Below are 22120 nucleotides of genomic sequence, written 5' to 3' on the forward strand. Positions count from 1 at the left end.
GGGAAACTTCAGCTCAGTTTACAAAGGCTAGTGTCAGGTTTCAGAGTAACAGCCGTGTTAGTCTGTATTCACAAAAAGAAAAGGAGTACTTGTGGCACCTTAGAGACTAACCAATTTATTTGAGCATAAGCTTTCGTGAGCTACAGCTCACTTCATCGGATGCATCCGATGAAGTGAGCTGTAGCTCACGAAAGCTTATGCTCAAATAAATTGGTTAGTCTCTAAGGTGCCACATGTACTGCTTTTCTTTTTGTAAAGGCTAGTGTGTGTCCATTCCACACTGAGGGAGGGGCGAACTACTTAATGAACTTACACTGGCCAGGCTTCTGACCAGTGCAAGATGGTCCAGTTCTGGGGTGTAAGGCTGGGAAACTGGCTGGAGCCTCCCATTAATGGTTCAAGAGTGGCTGGGAGATGAGGGCTCAGCAGTCCCACAGTCCACATTGGATCCTGAGGACCGCGTCACACGCCCCAAAAGGCAGCAGCTAGGTTGACAGAATTCTTCCATCAACCTAGTGCTGTCTACAGCGGGTGTTAGGTTGGCTTAATTATGTTGCTGAGAGGTGTGGATTTTTAATACCCCTGAGCGACATAACTGAGTCGACGTAACTTTTGAGTGTAGACCTGGCCTCAGTCACGGAATATATGCAACTCCGTCTTCTGAACAGTTTCTTTTGTTTTGTTGTTGTTTTTTTGTTGTTGTTGTTGTTTTTTTTAAGAGGCACATCATAATATGAATGCTTCTAAATAAATATTTTTAGTATTTTAAAAAGGAAAGAAGGGTCACAGTAATTTTGTGGTGATCAATTATTCTATTAAAGTAAATGAGTTAATTCCATTGCATGGAGGCCTCTGTTCATATAGCAAATTCCGTTCTAGGAAAAGACTATTTTCCCCATTTAACAATATTTTCCTTCATTTAAAATACGTGTATTTGTTTTACTTGTCTTCAGAACTAGGCAGCCTTGTAACTTATATCTGTACAGTATCCAACAGACCTACGCCTTCATGTTCATAGATTCATAGAAGGTTAGGGTTGGAAGGGACCTCAGGAGGTCATCTAGTCCAACCCCCTGCTTGAAGCAGGACCAATCCCCAATTTTTGCTCCAGATCCCTAAATGGCCCCCTCAAGGATTGAACTCACAACCGTTAGTCAAGAGGATATTTAATCAATGTTAACCTATTCAGCAGGTCTCTTTTCCTGGGGTGAGCACCACACACTTACCCACGAACACTGATCTGCTCTGACTATTTAGCAAAATATGCTCATGCAAAATTCATGTGACAGAAAATGCTAGGAGGTGGGAAAGCAAAACAACTACTCTGTTTCTATTTAAACGGGCTTTCCTAGACATGGAACACTTACTCTTTCTACCAGAGGTTGTCTCTTGAAAGGAGTCTTCCATTTGGGAAAGAGAGACACTGCTGCTGCTTGCTGATTTGTGCATAGACTCCTCCTGGAAGTAAGCAAAATTGGAAGAATTAGAATTCTTCAGAGGCAGTCTCTCTCACTCTCAACCACCCACCCACCCCATATGGTACCACAGATAAATTATATCATTAAATCACTTATCTTCCAACAATACACCTGCAAAAAATATTGAAACTAGGCAAGCCTTGTGTAAATAGGTTTTTCCAAGTTAATCTTTTGCTATAAACTGGAATATACAGTAATTATATTATTAAAAACAGGAATAGAAAGCTAGGTGGCTCTGTTGTAATCTGCCTTTTCCTTAATAATTACTTCTGGCACTGAGTGTCTAGCAGGGATTTATAAGACAAATTAATACAAGTATGCACCTCATATCAGCAAGAAATCAAGATTCAAGCACTTAGCTTCCTCTGGTCTCCAAAGGAATGAGGAGTGACCCTGGTGACCATGTGACCCGGTAAAGAGCAATTAATCTAATCACTAATTTCCACAACCCTGTTCTCTAATCTCTAATCCTGGTGCACTTCTCTATGTTTAAAGAAGTCTCATTCATTACATAAGTATGTTCTCATCATAGCAGCCAGGCAAAAACAAATTCTGGGAGATGAATTTGAATGAAATGGTCTTCGACTAACACTTTTCAGTTAATGGGTGGCTAAAGAATCGCGCTTCTCTGAATCAATACCCTTGTAGACTGCCCTCACCTAAAAACTACAGTCTAAATTATCTCATACAAACAAGCTGCAGTATATCACTGGAGCATAACAAAAGAATACTGGGCTGAAGAAATGTTTGTGAATACTGTTGAATTCTGACATAAATGCTTTTAAAAAAGGAGGGTTGCAGTGTTGCCTCCTGTACTCTTGGGGTTTACAAATCAAACCAGTGACTCTTTCTGAAAACAAGTAAGCAACTCAGCCTCTCAGTCTCAGAGGCCGTGAGGTCTTGTCCACACTACAGCGGAAATTCAATCTAAGATATGCAATCTGAGTTACGTGAATAGCGTAACGCAAATCAACGTAGCTTAGATCTACTTACTGCGGGGTCCACACTACGCGATGCTGACGGGAGACGCTCTCCCGTCGACTCCCCTAGTCTTCTCAATCCAGTGGAGTACAGGAGTCAGTGGGAGAGTGATCTGCAGTCGATTTAGCAGGTCTTCACTAGCCCTGCTAAATCAACCGCCGATGCATCAATCACCACTCATAGATCCCCTGGTAAGTGTAGACAAGCTTTTTGCGAGGTACATGAATCTTAAGAAGGAAAATCTCCAGTAACTGAAACAGTGCCCCCTCTGGTTATGAAAAATCGGAAGGGAAAAGCTCACAGGAACAGCACATTAACAAATGGCATCTCCAAAGCCAGAGAGTCACAAATTATGATCAGGTTTCAGAGTAGCAGCCGTGTTAGTCTATATTTGCAAAAAGAAAAGGAGTACTTGTGGCACCTTAGAGATCAGGCGATCAGTATGGACAGACCCTGATCGTCGGCAGGTGGGATCAAACCTTGGGCCTCTGGAGTTTAGTACATGAGCTTCTACTGCATGAGTTAAAAGACACGCGTCTGTTAGCTAAGGCTGTAGAGCAGACTCATTAATCTCTCTGTAAGTGATCTCGGTGCCACGAGCTGGGACAGAACACCACACCCAGAGGTGTGTGGGTTACAAGTACTCTATGCTGAACACAAGAAACCCAAGAAAAACCTGGGAGTTAGCTGCCTGCATGGAATTTAAAAAGCAGTCTGGTAACATTTACTAGGTCTAAAGGAGGGTTCCAAAAAGTTCTCTTACAGCTGATAAATATAAAATTTGCGAAGAAGAATAATTGCTATTCAAAATGCAACATTAAACTTTTAGATTGGTGAAAACAACTATTGGTGCAGTTAAAAAAAACAAAACCCTAGGGTATTATAGTCATAGATGTATTTCACTTATTCTTTCATGTACAGAGAGATGAGCAGCTAAAAAGTTAAGATGAAGAGATAAGAAACCTGCTAGTGGTAGTGCCTTTTTCGAATTAAAAAGCTCCATGCTCCCCTTTGTTTTTACGATTGGAGGGGAGCCAATGCCTGTGGAGCAGTCTAGATGAGCAGCAGACAGGGGAAGGCTGGCTCTATGGCACACTCCCTTCCCGTGTCCCCCTGTGGGACTACAAGGGGTTCCACCTAGAGCAGGACAGAAAATGGGGGTGGAAAACCGTGAACATTTTTGACAATTCCAAAGTCATTCTTCTCCACAGGTTTATCAAAGGAATTATTTTTAATTTACTCATAATGCTTCAGAACATTTTTATTGAAAATTTCTGTTTTCAAAATTTTTGAGTTTTTCATTCCCCATCCTCTTCTTCCCTTTCTCCTCTCCTCCACTATTTTTTTTTTCCTCCTGGAGGGAAGAAGAGAAAAAAACTGCTCAGGAAAAAAAAAAAAAAAAAAAGACTACATTTTTCATTTTTCAGCTTCACAAATTATATTTTTTTAAATGTTTAAAAAATGAAAATTTCCAATTTTGAAAAAAGCTATTTTGGTTTAAAATAGTGTTCAACATTTTTAAATAATTTATTGTTTCATTTTTGAAGCCTAGGATGGATTCGGGGGCAGGTCTCAATCAGATACTGCCCTGTCCAAACCCATTACACAAATGTCTCAATCCTGTTCCCGTTTGTATTTGTGGGAGTATTTGTATTTGTGGGAGTTTTGCCACTGAGTTCAGTGGGAGTGAAACTGAGCTAAAATTCCGCAGTAATTTGAGCTACTTCTCACTCTGTGCTGTGGAACAGCATCTCTTTCAGGGGAGCTTCTGGGGAGTAGCCATGGCAGGGGAAGTATCTGTCCAGGTACCATAGAAAATCAGGCTGAAAGAGGCAGACAGCACCAGTGAAAACAAAGGGCTTCTATAGGGATACCTACTGCCCCTGCCTCCAGAATCATCCTCTTTTTCCCCCAGCAGGTGGGGATGGACATTCAGCTACTTCTGAGGTGGGCTAGACCTTGCTCAGAACCAACATAAGAATTCAAAGGAAACTATTCGTTTTAAATAATTTAGGAAAGAATGAGAGCAATGGATATTTTGTATTTCCCACTGTTTATAAAAACCAGCTCTGCTTAGATAATACACACTCCATACGCATTATTTTTAATTGTCTCTTTGCCCTATCCTCCTCACATGCACAGAAAATGTGAACTATTCTATTGTACTGTGACTTCTACAGTGATAAGCTTCCTTAGCAAATTAATACTACTGAATCATGTGGAGTAATTATTCATGATTCTTGAGAGGAATTTGCTTAGGCCAATGTCTTTGCTGTTGATTTCTAATGCAGGCAATATGAAATCTCACAAGCAGAAGTGGCATGAAATTAAAATCCTGGATCCAGACACCTTTGGACACATTTAGATCCAGATCCAAACAAGTATAGTCTCCTAGCTACTGAGAAAGGCACATCTGCTTACAGGCATAACTTGAGCGGAGTGCCTGGATGTGTCACCACCAATATTATCAACTAAGTGTGTGTGTGTATATATATATATATATATATAGATATATATATATAGATATAGCCTTGTTAGGAGATGATTTCTATAATTATTTAAAATACCCAGGGCTTAGATTATCACATCCTTATTCAGACACACAGGCGAGTATGGGTCTCCTTATTCTGATTGTGACTTTAGTAGAAGGGTGGGAGAGCAGGGCCTGCTTACCTCATACTGATCTTTGCACGTAAGTAGGCAGGGAGGGGACTCCAGACCTCCCATCACAGCACTACCCACCCAGCTAGATGGGCATATAATAAGCTGCCTCACAAAAAAGCGGAAGAAATTTTGTCCTCCCTCAGAACAAAGGAGGAGCAGGGGAAATATTGTGAGTTGAGCCACAGTTAATTCTCTGGTCTGCTCCTGGGGCAGTGCAGCTGTGTGCAGCCTCTTCTTCAGGGTAGATTGTAAAATCATAATCTGGGGAACCCCAGTGAGTAATTCTAAATAGGTTAGCTCAATTCATTCTCTATACAGTCACAAGCATGGAAATGACCGAGTCATTCACAGACAATTAGAATACCAATCCCCGTCATTTATATATGCCACAAACTTAAAAATCAGAAAATAAATATGGCATTTCAACATAAATAATGGTCTTGCTTGGTTCTCTTTAATTTTCTTCACAGGTCCTTTTACCCAATTTTTGTCACTCTGGTAACTTCCCGCTATTTAATTTATCTTTTTTACTTCTTCAACATTAAACACAGCACAGTGCCCGAGACCTAATCAGCACTGAGCAGGGTAGCATGATTATCTTGCTTGTTTCACAAGCTATTCAGTTAATTCAACTCAATATAAGATTTGTCTTTTTTGCAACAGTATTGTATGGTTGATTTACATTCAATTTATTATTTGCTCTATCCTCCAGAGCATTCTCTATGGGTATCTCAGTCTATGCTGTACTCCCCAATCCATAATCATGCATTTTATTATTCCTTCCTATGAGGATCAATTTACATTTATCTTTCTGACTCTTTTTTTATGTTCTCAGTTCATTTCTCCAAGTGAAAGATCATGATGCGTTAGCCTAGCACTGAGCTGCAGCCTACAGGAACATGAATTCTAGTCTCAGGTCTTTCACTGACTGCTGTTACTGTTTTGTTGCCCCTCAGTCTTATTATTAACAAAGCCTCATCTACTACTATTGTATACCTAGTTTACAGATTAGATAAGAGAGGTTACTTCAGGCAAAGTTATGAATAAGACCCAAAATCTCATCCACTTTGTGTCACACTGCCTTTCAGAATGAACATGCCCAATTATGTGCTTCCATAACCCACAAAACTGCAGTGATGCTCTGTCAACCTCTAGCAGCTTGACCACATACAGAGTTTTATGACTCTACTGCCTCCATTCTAACAGACACACTTCTTTAGCATAAGTGATAGAGACTCATACTTTTACCTCCAGATACAGGTGCCATGTTCAACTCTCACAGCTGACCCGGAACAGGGACACTGTTACACTTGGCTATGCTTTCTGTAACCTCCAAATCACACTCTGCTCCCAGAACCAGGAACAGATACCACAAATCCTTATGCCCAACATTCCACTAGTGTTTCACAAATGGCTGTATAACCCACTTGCGGATCGTACTTTGTTTCCCCCTTTATCAGCTGATTCACACAGGGGATAATAGTATGCTTTCCACTACCAGGGCTTCAATAGCTCATGTGGAAGAGATCAGGAATGTGGATTTTTAGGTTGCAGGTTCAAATCCTGTTAATGAACCATATGGAAGCAAAATGTGTGTGTGAGAGAGAGAGAAAATAAGTGTTTTTGTTGGATTATTTTTATATTGCAAAACATTATATTTAGAAGTTATTTGGATGGTGTGTTAATATTTGTTTTATTATTACATTTGAGTGTTTGTATTTTGGTTAATGGGAGCTGTTTCTTTAAGAACAGGATGGGGAACTTATTGGAGAGCATATTTAGAGACTGAGCAGTGTGTCAGAGAGTTTGTCGATGAGTCCTCTCCAGAGAGCTAAAGACTGCCTATGTAATTTTCCAAAAGGTCAGAACTTGATTTAATAAATGTAATTTTCCAGACAGCAAGCCTTAATATTGCAGGTGTAATGTTTTTCCTGCAGGTCATCAGATCTCTGCTTGAGCTGAATCATAGAATCAATAGAATCATAGAATATCAGGGTTGGAAGGGACCTCAGGAGGTCATCTAGTCCAACCCCCTGCTCAAAAGCAGGACCCATACCCAATTAAATCATCCCAGCCAGGGCTTTGTCAAGCCTGACCTTAAAAACTTCTAAGGAAGGAGATTCCACCACCTCCCTAGGCAACGCATTCCAGTGTTTCACCACCCTCCTAGTGAAAAAGTTTTTCCTAATATCCAACCTAAACCTCCCCCACTGCAACTTGAGACCATTACTCCTTGTCCTGTCCTCTTCCACCACTGAGAATAGTCTAGAACCATCCATTCCTGAGCTGGATTCAACGTTATTTCCATCTAAAGCAATGGTTTTCAAACTGGGTCGCAGAATGGAAGGCACTGGGTCGCAGTGGCTCTGGTCAGCACCACTGACCGGGTCGTTAAAAGTCCCGTTGGCAGTGCTGCCCGGCTAAGGCAGGCTAGTCCTTACCTGCTCCGACACCGCACTGAGCCCCAGAAGCGGACAGCAGCAGGTCTGGCTCCTAGGCGGTGGGACCACATGGCTCCGTGGGCTGTCCCCACCCCCAGCCCCGGCTCCACACTCCCATTGGCCGGGAACTGGCCACTAGGAGCTGGGGAGGGCGGTGTCTGCAGGCGAGAGCTGTGCAGAGCCACTTGCACACCTCCTCCTAGAATCCGGACCTGCTGCTACCGACTTCTGAGGCACAGCATGGTCTGCGGTGCCAGGACAAGCAGGAAGCCTGCCTCTGCACCCTGGCTGCGCCGCTGACCGGGAGCCGCCAGAGATAAGCCTATGCCCCAACTCCAAGCCCCAATCCCCTGCCCCAGCCCTGAGCCCCAGCAAACCTGGAGCCCTCTCTTGCATCCCAAACCCCTCATCCCCGGCCCCACCACAGAGCCTGCACCCGCAGCCCAGAGCCCTGACCCTCTCCCACACCCTAACTCCCTGCCCAGCGCCCCCTCCCACACCCTGAACCCCTCATTCCTGGCCCCATCCTGCAACCCTCACCCCCCACACTCCAACCCTCTGCCCCAGCCCTAAGCCCCTCCCACACCTCAAACCCCTCATCCCCAGATCCGTTGGGTCGCGGGCATCAACAATTTTCTTCAACTGGGTTGCCAGAATAAAGTTTGAAAACCACTGATCTAAAGAATGTGTGGTTGCCCATAAATGAGATGAGTTTTGTAGGTCCCAGTTTCAGCTCCCACATCATAAACTCATGCCCACACTTTGTGCTGAATTGTAAACTCCTTGGGAGACTGTCTCTCACTATGTTTTTGTACAATGCCTAGCACAATGGAGCCATATTCACAGTTGGGGCCTTCAAAAAACGCTCCTGCATGGGGACCAAAATTATGTCACTTGCAATACATTTACAAGACTTGCTCACATTGTAACTGCCATGATTATTTAGGATCTGACTTACGATTTTTGAACTTTTTGGAGTTGGCAATGCAGTAATCCAATCCTCAAATTATAACTAAGAAAACCCAGGATTAAATAGCATCTATGAAATTACTGCCCCAGTTTATTAGTTCCACGAATCAGTAGAAAGACTAAATTCTGCAATTCAATTGAGGAGAAAGCATGGGCCCCTGTTGTCTTACCTCTGAATCCGAGCTATCCAGTTCAGCCAATGTAGGGGCTTTAAGGAGTCTCTTTCGCTGCATTGTCACTTGGGTAGTGCTGACGCCATTCACCTTTGCTTGTGGTGTCAAGCCACCATTTGCTACAGAGCTGTCTGCTAATTTTCTTGAGGCCTCTGGTGTGGATACATCTGGTAAAAGAAACAAAATGGTTGTACTTGGAAGTTAGAAGGAATAGATATCAAGGCAATCAACTTGTGATGCCCCTCTCAGCTCTTACTGCCAAGGCAGTGTGCACAGTGAAAAACCTCACTATGATAATTACATGTGTAAGGTTATTTTACTTTAGCAATATGTTGCTCAGAAAATTACAGGTCGTGGTGTGTGGTACAGACATGATGTGAGAGAATGAGAGCAGTGGAAAAAATAGCAGTGCACTTTGATTTTTTTAGACTTCAGCATTAAAAAAAAAATCCTCATTTAAAGGAATAAACATCCTGCCACCTAATGATTTGCTACAATTAGCTAAATAATCAGAATCCAAAGAAACAGGGATGCACTGCTAAAACCAGACACGTGGATCTCCAGTGAATACCAAGACCATTCTACATTGAAATTATGAGTTTTGACACAAAACAAACACAAACTATTCCAGTGAAAGTGCAATTATGCTTTCTTTTTCATATACTGAACAGCAATGACCGTGAGTTATAAACATCTTGTCTAAAATGTGCATAATCCCATGTTTATATTTTAATGCATATTAAAAATGAAAATGTATGCATTTGGTCAAGTCTTGCATCATGTAACAATGGAATCATGGGACCTGATTCTTTTTACACCTACACAGATTTTACATGGGTGTAACTTCATTGAGTCCAGTAAAGTTGCTCTGGATAATCACTAGTATGAGATCAGAATGAGGCCCACATAATGTTAGCATGAGGTCTGCTGCGCCCAGTCTAAACCTAGACAATAATCTAGCTTTCGATATTCTGGCGGGAGGGTGGGGGGGCGGAGAAGGTGAGATTGACATGTCTGTTTTATCCCAGAAAAAGAGCAGAGAAAGGGTGAAGTTTCAATATGTTTAAAAATTTTCTGTGTGTTTGGAAGAGGCAGCATGTAGTGGGAAAATTTACATCTCTGGTTTGCATATTTGCCTACACATCTGGCCTTTCTATCTATCTATCTATGCAATTGTATGATCCCCATCAGTGTAGTGAATAAGTACCTCATAATGTATTTGCCCTCACAACACCCTTGTGAGTTAAGGAAGTATTATTGCTTACAGCATTTTACATCTAGAGAACTAAGGCAAAGAGAGGCTAAGTGACTTGGCCAAGGTCACACAGGATCTCTGTGGCAAAGCAGGGAATTGAACCCAGCCTCCCAAATCCGAGGCTAGCACACTAACCACTGGAGCATCCTTTTTAGTCACATGTGTAGCTGCACTGGTGTAAATAACTAGTACAGACATAGTTTATTCTGGGGCTGCAGGAAGAGGCGCAGGCCGAGGGATGTGCTGGCCACCATTTCCCGCAGCCCCCATTGGCCTATTTTTAGACAGGAAGCCCAGAACTGAAAGAAGTAATTCAAATATTTAGAAGTGTTTACTGATTTACTGCAATACCCTGAAATACAAGTGAAACTTCAGGTAAATCTACTAGAACATAATATATCAAATTTGTTTTGAATAGCTCTTAAATACGACATATCATCCATCATCCCCCTCTACTCTGAGGAAATCCAGAGAGAAGGTTTTTTTGCAAAATAAAAACAAAAACCCACACGCACCTAATTTGCAAAAAAATAGTTTGTGAATAAAAGGTTTGAGTTCAGTTTACTGTGATTCACGTGGTCAGACTATTAGTTATTTGTGAACAAGTGGACAACTGCTGGGTACTTGTAGAAAAAAGCGTGAATGAATAAAGCTTCACAGATTTCAGCACAAACAATTTGCCCAAAAATTCTAACAGTGTTGTTTGTTACCCTCTAGTCACATCTGTTATTCTCCGGTTTAAAATGTTTCAGTGATCTAATCAGGAATCAGAAACATTGCCATGTGCTGATTAACCACACGGCTCCTAAAAAAAAGATTGAATAGTCAAAGTGGACAGCTCAGAAATTACTAATAAGTATCAGTTTATTGGTTATGAATGCCCATGAAGAAAATCAGGTTTGGTTTGCAAACAATTAGCTGAAACCAACAGTGGACTAAATTTATAATAAAAAAATACCCATAAAATATTTGAACCCGTTCTAGATCATACAAATGATTGTGAACACTTCTGAGGTGATTCAGCTGCTGCCCAGACAACCATGTGTTTCTAGCGGTTCCTGGAGTGACCATTGTATTACAGTAGAAATTAAGTTTTGCCAGAGATATAGGGGCAGTGACTGGGTTGCAAGTCACGGATTCCAGGGTAAATACTATCTGAAGCATTAGAACAAATACTTTTGGTTTCTCTGAGATTCTCTTAAGCTATCAAATATTTCAGACCACGTGGAAACAACAAAAAGCTTTGGGTTTGATTACTTGACTACATAAGCCATATTCTGTTAATTCCTTATGTGTTACTACTTCTGTGTCTCTGGCTAGTCTTAAGGTATGTGTGTGTGTGAGACACAGCAAAAAGACCAAAAAAGCTAGGATAAATTGAAATTTATTTTTATTTACATGTAAGACTACTTCTCTTATGAAACAGGGAATTAAGTAGATCACAGATTATATGCTAACTAACCATATGGTGTTTCTGTCCTAAACAGCTTTCATTGACACATCATGGGAACAGAAAACTGGACCTGGTTTCTACTGTAAAATATGCTCCTTTGCCTTAACATTTTTACAGCATGTTAAAGCGAAGGCAGAAAAGAAAATGGATTCTCCGGATTAATATAGATTTGTCCTACATTAGTTACACTGTGAGAATACTGGGGAAAGACTATATGATGAGTAATTGTAGCACAAAGGTATGCTCTTCATTATGATAGAGGACTTGCATATTCAATTCAGACAAGAAAACTAATCAGTATACTGAAAAATTTATCTTTCTAGGTGTGGGTAGCATGCTCATTACCATGGTAACTAAACTAATAGATTATCTGCCTTTCCTCAGCATTTTCCTGACATTCAAATGGTATTCAAATGATGTGTGATCCTACTCAACCTCTCACAGATTTGGGCATAGGAAGAACAACCCCTACTGGAGCCTGGACACAGCAGCTCTGGAAAACAATGAAAGCATTAACTTTGTAGATATGAAAAACACATTATTTCAGCAGACGTTATTTCATTTTTTTGTGTTCAATTTAGAGGACGAAATGGGTCGTATGTTCAGGGTCAGATGCTCCCGTCCTTTGAGCCATGTTCAACACAGGTCCAGGGAAGCAAAAAAGTGGCTTTAAGCTATCTTTAAGACTGCTGTAACTTACATCCAGCTACTAATGGCTCTGTTTCACAGCTGGGAATAGGAAAGTCTTGTGCACACCTTATTTCCCCTAGAAATGCTCCCTGTGCCAATGGCTGAGAAGAGTGGCACATACCAGCCACACTGGCTCAACACCCTCAAGTTTCCCTAACACAAGGGGAATCCTCCACTACTTGGTTAAGCCAGCTTTACAGCTGCTTTGGACTACCAGAACAGCACAAAGCTGCTGTAGAAGGGACAAGAACATGTCCTTTAGCATGAAATTTGAGAGGAAGCTTCTGCTTTTCAGTGAGAGTTTATATCTTTATGACATCTCTTCAGCTGGGCAGACAGCAATGAAAACAAACATCAAGAAAAAATGTGAAAATAATAATTACAAAATGGAAGCAAATTTAAAACCCTCCCATCAAAATAAAGAATAAAGCAAAAGTATCAACAAAGCAACAAAATTAAACAAAACTATTTGTCTGCTTTTTATTTACATCCCAAACTAAATCATTTTGTGTTGTCTGATCTGTTGTCTCACTTCTCCTTAAGAGAATGTTTTGATCGCCCCCGAATTTGCTTCCAAGGACTATGTATGGATCATTCAGACAACAAAGCAGTATCACATCTCAGTGTGAATCACATGAGTGTTAAAGTACATTTAGCAAATGGATAAAGAAAACAGGAAGAGTTCTTCAGTGGTCAGTCAGAAAGATCAAATCCAAGGCATAGTTTAGTACTGTAGGTTGCTATGAAGTAGTTTGTATTTAACAAAGATATTATGATAATGAATTAATAAAGGATGGTTAAGCAAAATCCTTTTGTATTTAAATAAGTAGGAACACATCTCAGATTCATGACTGAACAGGAATCCTGAAAAGAGCAAGTTAACTGAAGACAAGAAGAGAATAAGCAAACAGACACATGTAGAAGGGATAGGGCTGGACGTCCTCCCTGCTATGCTAATCAGTAAAGATACTCTTGCCATGTTCTGTTCTACTCTCCTGCACTATCATTCAGTTTTATTTGGAAGTAACAGAAGAGTTGAAAAATAAAAGTTTGACCACTTACACTAGTATCTGACCTTATGTGCAAGGAATTTCCAGATCTTAATAGGACACAGCGTAGCATCTAACATGAGCACTGGCTAGGGGAACATTTTGCAGCCATTAGACAATGTTATAATACACTATATTAGATGCTCACTCTAAACTCTGCTGCTGGGATTACCAAATCATTGTGCTTCTTTACATCATGATAATAAACCATTAAAATATGGTCTTTCTAGAGGATAAATAGGAAAACATTGGGCCATATTACCTCCTCCCATGTAAAAACCATAGGAGGAGATTGGAGGTGAAGGGTGAGAACTGTGTGAGAGTCCCAGGATATTCCTTGTGTGTGATGGCGAATGAGGGATATAAAAGATTTTGCTTCCCCACAGAACGAGGGGATGGATTTTACTCGGAACCAGCTTGTCTTAAGGATCTACTGGAGAAACAGGATCATTCATGTGGAACCGCATAACCGCACCAGCTCTGAGTCATGCCTACTTAGCTGCATGGAAAGGATAAGATCTGAGTGTACAGATTCCCCTTAGTGCATAGGTCTCAGGGGCTGATGTGGTGCATTGGTATGAGGTAAGAAGGAATCTAAATGGTTGTGAATGAGGGCGTTTGGCTTCACACCTCAGCACACTCCTCTGAGAGAGTGTTCAGGAGCACTGAAGGCCCCTTACAGTCTGTTATTGCTTATACCCTTACTATAAAATAAAAGGCACTAGAGAAATCTAGCCATCTATTAGGTTCCCATCCCAGCTGTAGGCAGAATACTACAGCAGAGATGGGAGCCTTCACCGAGTAGAAGGTAGTTTTCTTTCTCGGGGGTCAGTCTCAGCGATAAGTCCTGCATCCTCATTAGGAACTTTAAATGCTTCATTTATGACTACTGAGACTTCCTCCTCAAAGAGAGGGAATTCACAGAGAATTAGACAGAAGAACCTGGGTACATTAAAAATGAATAAAAAAATCCAAGATGCTGGCCCAGGAGTGAGTCCCCATGGATTTGTTAGAAGATTTACACTCTTCTTTTACATTTTAATGCTGCAAAGCTTATTGGAGCAAACATGTATAACTAACAAATATTTTAACATAGCTAAAAGTAGTGTGGTTCTTCATAAGAGTTTCACAGTGCACTGACAAATGAGATTAAGTTATACACACTATATAGATATATACATTGGTGCAGTGTGTGTGTGTGTGTGTGTGTGTGTGTGTGTGTGTGTGTATATATGAAATGTTAATTAAGAAAATTTCAATGAAAGATTTAACAATTAGTTTTTGAATAATCTCAAGAAATAGAATATTGCAGAAGATGGTCAAGTCAAAAAGTGACTCCCTAGACATTTGATTTTAACACACTACAGTACTTATATTTATTGGTCAAACCAATACCAAAAGACTATAAGATTTAACTAAAAAGCAAAGCTTCAGGGGAAGAGCTGATCTAGTAAATAATAATAAAATCAGACTTTAAGGTGAAATAGTGTACCAAGCCTTTTCCTAGGGTTTAGGGCTAGCTGCGGACCACCTTATTCTTCACAAAATTAAATCACAGGTGAAATATAGTAGTTCCTCCTGCGTGCACATCCCTATTTGGTAGCAGAACTATAGATTTTAATAGGAAATCTAGCTGAATCTTTACTTTCACTGACCATGGCTTAGAAGAATCCCTTCAAGTTTCTTTCTTACATGAGGGTTAAACAAACAAATGGATGGAACAAATTTCACAGTAAACACAATAACCACGTCAGGTGTTATAGCACCTTTTACCTGACAGGTCAAAACTGTAAGACATGCTAAGTGGCCGCATTGCTGAAAAAGGAAACAAAAACAACAAAAGAAAACAATTCAGCTGTTAAGAAAAGATTAGGTCCACTTAAGACATTCTGGATTCTGATGCCCAGGCTAATATAAATCCAAAATGTGTCTAAAACATGTTTTTCTTTGCTGTGGTAGCACTGGAAGTGTAAACACTATAATAGCATCACTGGCACTTGCAAATACAGTATGTGTAAAAAGGTTTCAGAGTAGCAGCCGTGTTAGTCTGTATTCGCAAAAAGAAAAGGAGTACTTGTGGCACCTTAGAGACTAACCAATTTATTTGAGCATGAGCTTTCGTGAGCTACAGCTCACTTCATCGGATGCATACCGTGGAAACTGCAGCAGACTTTATATACACACAGAGAACATGAAACAATACCTCCTCCCACCCCACTGTCCTGCTGGTAATAGCTTATCTAAAGTGATCATCAAGTTGGGCCATTTCCAGCACAAATCCAGGTTTTCTCACCCTCCACACACACAAACTCACTCTCCTGCTGGTAATAGCCCATCCAAAGTGACAACTCTCTACACAATGTGCATGGTAATCAAGGTGGGCCATGTCCAGCACAAATCCAGGCTCTCTCACCCCCCCTCCCTTTTTTCCGGACACACACACACACACACACACACACACACACAAACTCACTCTCCTGCTGACAATAGCTCATCCAAACTGACCACTCTCCAAGTTTAAATCCAAGTTTAACCAGAACGTCTGGGGGGGGGGGTAGGAAAAAACAAGGGGAAATAGGCTACCTTGCATAATGACTTAGCCACTCCCAGTCTCTATTTAAGCCTAAAGTAATAGTATCCAATTTGCAAATGAATTCCAATTCAGCAGTTTCTCGCTGGAGTCTGGATTTGAAGTTTTTTTGTTGAAAGATAGTGACCTTCATGTCTGTGATTGCGTGACCAGAGAGATTGAAGTGTTCTCCGACTGGTTTATGAATGTTATAATTCTTGACATCTGATTTGTGTCCATTTATTCTTTTACGTAGAGACTGTCCAGTTTGACCAATGTAAATGGCAGAGGGGCATTGCTGGCACATGATGGCATATAACACATTGGTGGATGTGCAGGTGAACGAGCCTCTGATAGTGTGGCTGATGTTGTTAGGCCCTGTGATGGTGTCCCCTGAATAGATATGTGGGCACAGTTGGCAACGGGCTTTGTTGCAAGGATAAGTTCCTGGGTTAGTGGTTCTGTTGTGTGGTATGTGGTTGTTGGTGATATAGGTTGTAGATCCTTAATAATGGCTTCTACATCCATAGTGGCCCTCTACACCAACATTCCACACAAAGATGGACTACAAGCCGTCAGGAACACTATCCCCGATAATGTCACGGCTAACCTGGTGGCTGAACTTTGTGACTTTGTCCTTACCCATAACTATTTCCCATTTGGGGACAATGTATACCTTCAGATCAGCGGCACTGCTATGGGTACCCACATGGCCCCACAGTATGCCAACATTTTTATGGCTGATTTAGAACACCGCTTCCTCAGCTCTCGTCCCCTAAAGCCCCTACTCTACTTGCGCTATATTGATGACATCTTCATCATCTGGATCCATGGAAAAGAAGCCCTTGAGGAATTCCACCATGATTTCAACAACTTCCATCCCACCATCAACCTCAGCCTGGTCCAGTCCACACAAGAGATCCACTTCCTGGACACTACAGTGCTAATAAACAATGGTCACATAAACACCACCCTATACCGGAAATCTACCGACCGCTATTCCTACCTACATGCCTCCAGCTTTCACCCTGACCACACCACACGATCCATCGTCTACAGCCAAGCTCTGCGATACAACCGCATTTGCTCCAACCCCTCAGACAGAGACAAACACCTACAAGATCTCTGTCAAGCTTTCTTACAACTACAATACCCACCTGCGGAAGTAAAAAAACAGATTGATAGAGCCAGAAGAGTTCCCAGAAGTTACCTACTACAGGACAGGAAGAGTGTGTGTGTGTGTGTGTGTGTCCGTCCGTCCGTCCCCGGGAGAAAGGGGGGGGGGGGTGAGAAAGCCTGGATTTGTGCTGGACATGGCCCACCTTGATTACCATGCACATTGGAGGGAGAGTGGTCACTTTGGATGAGCTATTACCAGCAGGAGAGTGAGTTTGTGTGTGGGGGGGGAGAGGGTGAGAAAACCTGGATTTGTGCTGGAAATGGCCCAACCTGATGATCACTTTAGATAAGCTATTACCAGCAGGACAGTGGGGTGGGAGGAGGTATTGTTTCATGTTCTCTGTGTGTATATAAAGTCTGCTGCAGTTTCCACGGTATGCATCCGATGAAGTGAGCTGTAGCTCACGAAAGCTCATGCTCAAATAAATTGGTTAGTCTCTAAGGTGCCACAAGTACTCCTTTTCTTTATGTGTAAAAAGATATTTTAAAAGATAGAGCTGCAGAACACTGGTTTTGGAATACAATAAAACCAGATGCCAACACAAGAGATAAGCATCTTGAAAAACAGAAAGTAAGGTTTTCACTTAAAGTAACATTTATGAAAGAAAAACCTGTAGCTGAAAGAGAAAAAAATTTAAAAGTACAGAACCACATTTCACAAAAATTTCAGTGAACCGAAACAAAGATTCTTACATTTTTGGAAGCTTAATCTCCCATGATCATAACTAATTAAGAGAGAGATTAAAAAAAATCAACGTTTGGCATCTTTATGGAAAAAACACCCCCAAAAATCTGACAGTGTGTGTATGGCTGTATTCTGCGTCTGGTTCAAAGTTGCCCCCTGTTCTGGTTTGCCTCAGTCTTCAAAATGGATCTAGTATCCTGCGGTCTCCTTTTCAGCCCTCCAAACAGTTTGTTCCCATTTGTAGGACAATAAGCAATCAAAGGTTAACGGGGTCTGGACAGTTTATTTAACTAACATCCATGTCCCATATATATATATATATATATATATATATATATATATATATATATTATTAAACATTTGTAGGTGAATTTTATCATTCATGAGAATGAGAGACATGGCTACAAGCAACAGGTGTGGCACAGCTGTTCAACTCAGCTCGGTCAATGCACCTCACTTCTGACATACAGCGCCTGGACCAATCCAGAACATAAACTGCCAACTGTATTAAAATTGGTCCACATTTTCAAAAATATAAAACGTCTAGTAGGGATTAGCATAATGTCAGATTCGTTCTTACTTGAGACTACTTTAGCAGGTCATATCTGCACCTATTTGCCTGAATGCTGATTTGCCAGCCTGTAAAATGTGCACGCTTGTATGAATGCTCCAGCAGCCACACATCCCCTTAAGCTATGTGTTTAAAAAAGGTTGCACAGGGATAAGCCTTGGAAATGGGAATCAATTAAGGTTATGTATAGTAGGTGTCTGACCCAGAGCCAAACCTGGGAGTGGAGGTACTTTTCCTTTAGAGCAAGAATGGACAATATAAGCCAGAGGCAACAGCAAATGCAAAAAGAATGGCTAAATATATTAAAATCTCTGTCCACTTAAATTACAGACAGGTTTTAAATTATTTTTTCCAATGGCACACCCCTCACTACTAACCTAAAGCAAATGAAATACAGAAGGGAAGAACTGGTTTTCTCCAAAGCTCCATTAGCTCAACTTTTTCATACCAGGAAATAAACCCTTTCAACTACAGGAGATACACTTTCTATGTTTCTCTTTTTCTTCCATTTTATTCAGACCTCTTATGAGCCTATATAAACTGCTCATTTCTATCAGACACTTATTCATACTGGTCACTCCTATGTTGCAAAATTCTCTGTGTGTAATTGGTTATGCACAATATGATTACCAAGATAAATTACCATATTCCAAACAAGGTTTCTTTATGCTTTTGATAACAGAAAAACTCCAGCACACGTATAATATACTCTATATTTTCATTGATACACTCCAAAACTTCATTTATTTTCACTGTTGCCAACTATGCCTGTCCAGATGGTTTAAATGCATTATCCACAATCATCTCCACATCTTTCTCCCATCTGTGTTCTATGTTGGGCTTCCATTTAGATTTAAAATCCTTAAGCCTTATTACCTTACATTTTCACTACACTAAATTACATACAATACTTATCTATCTGTAAGTCAGGACTATTTATAGCTCTTCTCCCATCCCCAAATCTATCAAAAAGATATAAATTTTGCTCTGAAGAAAATTTTGATTTTTCACACAACAAATCTATTGTGTCAGTTTCAATATGAAAAAAGAAAAAGCTAATACTTCTAACACAAGAAGCAATACCTTTGAATGAGTCACAAAATATTTTTTCTTTCTTCATGCTAATGACAATTAGGTGTTTACACAGGTGCTGAGAGAAAAAACTTGTTAGTCTACTGTAGTCTGTACAATAAACTCTCTTGAATTCTCCATTCATAGCTAAGCATGCTCTAATATTCCATTTTTCGAACCATATAACTGAGTGGTGAAAAATCTGACCGGACTGAAAGAGGACTACCACAAGACTTAGTCCTGCCTTCAGTGCAGGGGACTGAACCTGAAGACCTTTTATGGTCCCTTCCAGTCCTACGATTCTATGATTGTAAGACAGAGTTCCCAAATGGGGAACATATCGTATATTAAAGCTGAATTTTTATATTCTTAAGTAAAGAAACTGAATCCACTCGAGATTCTGCTGAGCTTCCAGTCTTTCATATAAGAAAGGGTCTGAGAGGTAAAAAGAAACCAAAGGCTGTGGCAACCATAAATCAACTCCACAGCAGGCTCCAGATGGTCCACAAAACAGTGTTCAGAACATCCTGCTGCTAAAAAGCATCCAAGTGTCACACAAACACCCCCCAAAATTGGCTGAAACAAGGGTGATAACAATTTCCCCCGACAGACGATGAATAAATACAACCCACTTGAGTTTGGACCACTGCCTTAAACAAATGTGCTAGGCGTAGATATCCTGCCAAACAGAACAACAGAAAATACAGGTGTATGTTGTTTTTTTGCCACAACATGTCACTCTTTCTCTGCATAAATCCAGCTAACAAAGCTTCTCTGTGACAGTTAAATACTTTACTCTTAAAGAAGGAAAATGGAAGTAACAGTTTAGAGTATTTGCAACATCTTTAGTGGTCACGCTTTGCTTTAGTTCAATGGTTCTGAGGCACAAAGTGGCGACTTGTGAAAAATGTCATACTTATAGAATTTTATAATAGGCAACTGATTGTTTAATGTACACTGCAGAAAAACTGCTTTGCAATATAGATCTGAATCAGTCGCTTACTGAAATTCATATGAACGCTTACTGCGGCTCCATAACTTTATACAGTGAAGCAAAGATTTACATTCAAAATGACTGCAATGCTCTCAGCTCAAAAGTTCAGGGAAACTTAAACACATATAATCAATAAAGAACTATGAGCTTAATGAAGCTGAGAGCAGGAAACAAGAATAAAATGAATTTAAAAAACATCTGTGTGTAACACATTATATTGCATATTAGGGAAACAAACTTCCATTCCCATCCATGAGATGATCTAATGTAACTCCCACTGCTCAATAATCAACATTTTGTCATTTAAAATCCCCTAATTATGACATCAGAAACCTGATGCAATCAGTCAAAATCACACATCTTTTATTTTTAAAACAAGAAAATAATCATTTCACGGTACTAAATTCTTCTGTTCCTAAAGTTACCAGAAAGGATGCAGAGCCTGCAGGGTCGACCCTCTTTTCAACGGGTACGAGTTATTTTATTCTCCATTTTAATTGAGCTCAGTGCAGACATTGCCAAGATCCTTATATGGAGCACTTTTGTGCAAGTACTGCTCCTCAAAACTAGTATAAGCAAAAGCAAATACTCACCTAGCCTGCTACGCCTGATCTCATCTGGTGAGACAGGGCGCAGCTTTCTTTCTGCCTTGATTTCCTCCAGTATCCTTTCATGGAGGCTGCGTGGCCGTGGTGGGGTTGGTTTCAGTTTTCTCGCAGAGGCCTTGGGTATAAGAAGAATGAATGTTCATTCTAAGCATTGTTCCTGGAATGTGATTTCACAAGGATTCTTTCAAATAGCAAATTATTGTGAAGTGATTTTACTTTCATTCACTTATGAACACGGTTGAGTACGTTCCTCACAAGGATTTTTTAACAAGAACATTGGAAGTATAATTTTATAAGCAGATAAGATCAACACAGATTCACAAAGATACTGGATAACTGCTAAGGGTCAGTGTTAAGGTTTCACGATTTTACAATGATCTTCCTAAACAGACCAGAAAAGTTAAACAGCTCTTGTGTGAAACACATAAGAATAAATGCACAGCACACAAACAAGAGATATAATTTGTACTACTACACTGTTTTAAAACAAAACACTAAAACACAAACACATTGAAAAAAGCCAGCCTTTCACTGTGAAGAAACATATTGGATTGCATACAGGATTTAATGGGGGTCGTGATCGGATGAAATCCAGGATTTTTTCATGAGCACTCTTTTTTAATCGAGGTGGAATATCCCCATTGACCTGAAAGGAGGAAAATGAAATTAATATTTTTATACTTTTTATTCACATTTTTGCAGTGTAATGAGATCATAATATACCGAGGAAACCTGTAGAGTTTCAAACTTACATTAAATAGATCCTAAAACTGTCATCAGACTCAAAGAGAGGAATAATCTGTATGCAATACATAGACAAGAAATGCTGCAGATAAGAGCATTTTGGTTTTACAAATGGAAAATGAGTGCAGATGTACAGATGTAGAATAAGTGCAATTGCAGTAATGTTAATTAATAAAATTTAGGATTAATCGTTGATGCAATCAGACATCAGCGCTTCCAGTATGTTTGTGGGAGAAGACTGGGTTTGTGACTAGGGAAATTTGTCTATACCTCTCTTTGGAGGACAGTGTGTCAACAGGCCTCAAATGAAGAAGTATTAGAGCCACATCTAGGAAAGCAACTCGTGAGGCTGGCAAAACCATTAACTCTTATACTGCCTCTAACCTTCTTTCAGGGAAGGCTACTAAGAAGGTCGTAATGAGGCAACTTGGGCACTATCGAGGGTCCTGAGATTTCCTTGACTTCTTTTCAGCCTTGTTTCAGACCTGAGTACAAGCACACACACTGCTAGTCCCACTGACGATCTGCTTCTGGCAATGGAAAAAG

At 40.5% G+C, this 22120-nt stretch overlaps 1 protein-coding gene across 3 annotated transcripts in view; it reads right to left on the reverse strand.

Moving 5' to 3' along the window:
• The window catches only part of SPIRE1 (spire type actin nucleation factor 1), a 172854-nt gene that overhangs the window by 17550 nt on the left and 133184 nt on the right, over nt 1-22120 (reverse strand). For 2 of the 3 annotated variants that reach the window (XM_078851582.1, XM_078851580.1), the window contains exons 7-10: nt 21390-21476; nt 20816-20945; nt 8704-8873; nt 1368-1458 (exon numbers count right to left, since the gene is read on the reverse strand). In XM_078851582.1, the coding sequence (XP_078707708.1) occupies nt 1368-1458; nt 8704-8873; nt 20816-20945; nt 21390-21476 (478 nt within the window). Of the gene's footprint in view, nt 1-1367; nt 1459-8703; nt 8874-14926; nt 14969-20815; nt 20946-21389; nt 21477-22120 lie in introns of all 3 variants that reach the window. The other variant, XM_078851581.1, reaches the window with a different exon arrangement.

This window comes from Lepidochelys kempii, chromosome 2, assembly GCF_965140285.1.
Source record: "Lepidochelys kempii isolate rLepKem1 chromosome 2, rLepKem1.hap1, whole genome shotgun sequence".
Taxonomy (NCBI): Eukaryota; Metazoa; Chordata; order Testudines; family Cheloniidae; genus Lepidochelys; species Lepidochelys kempii.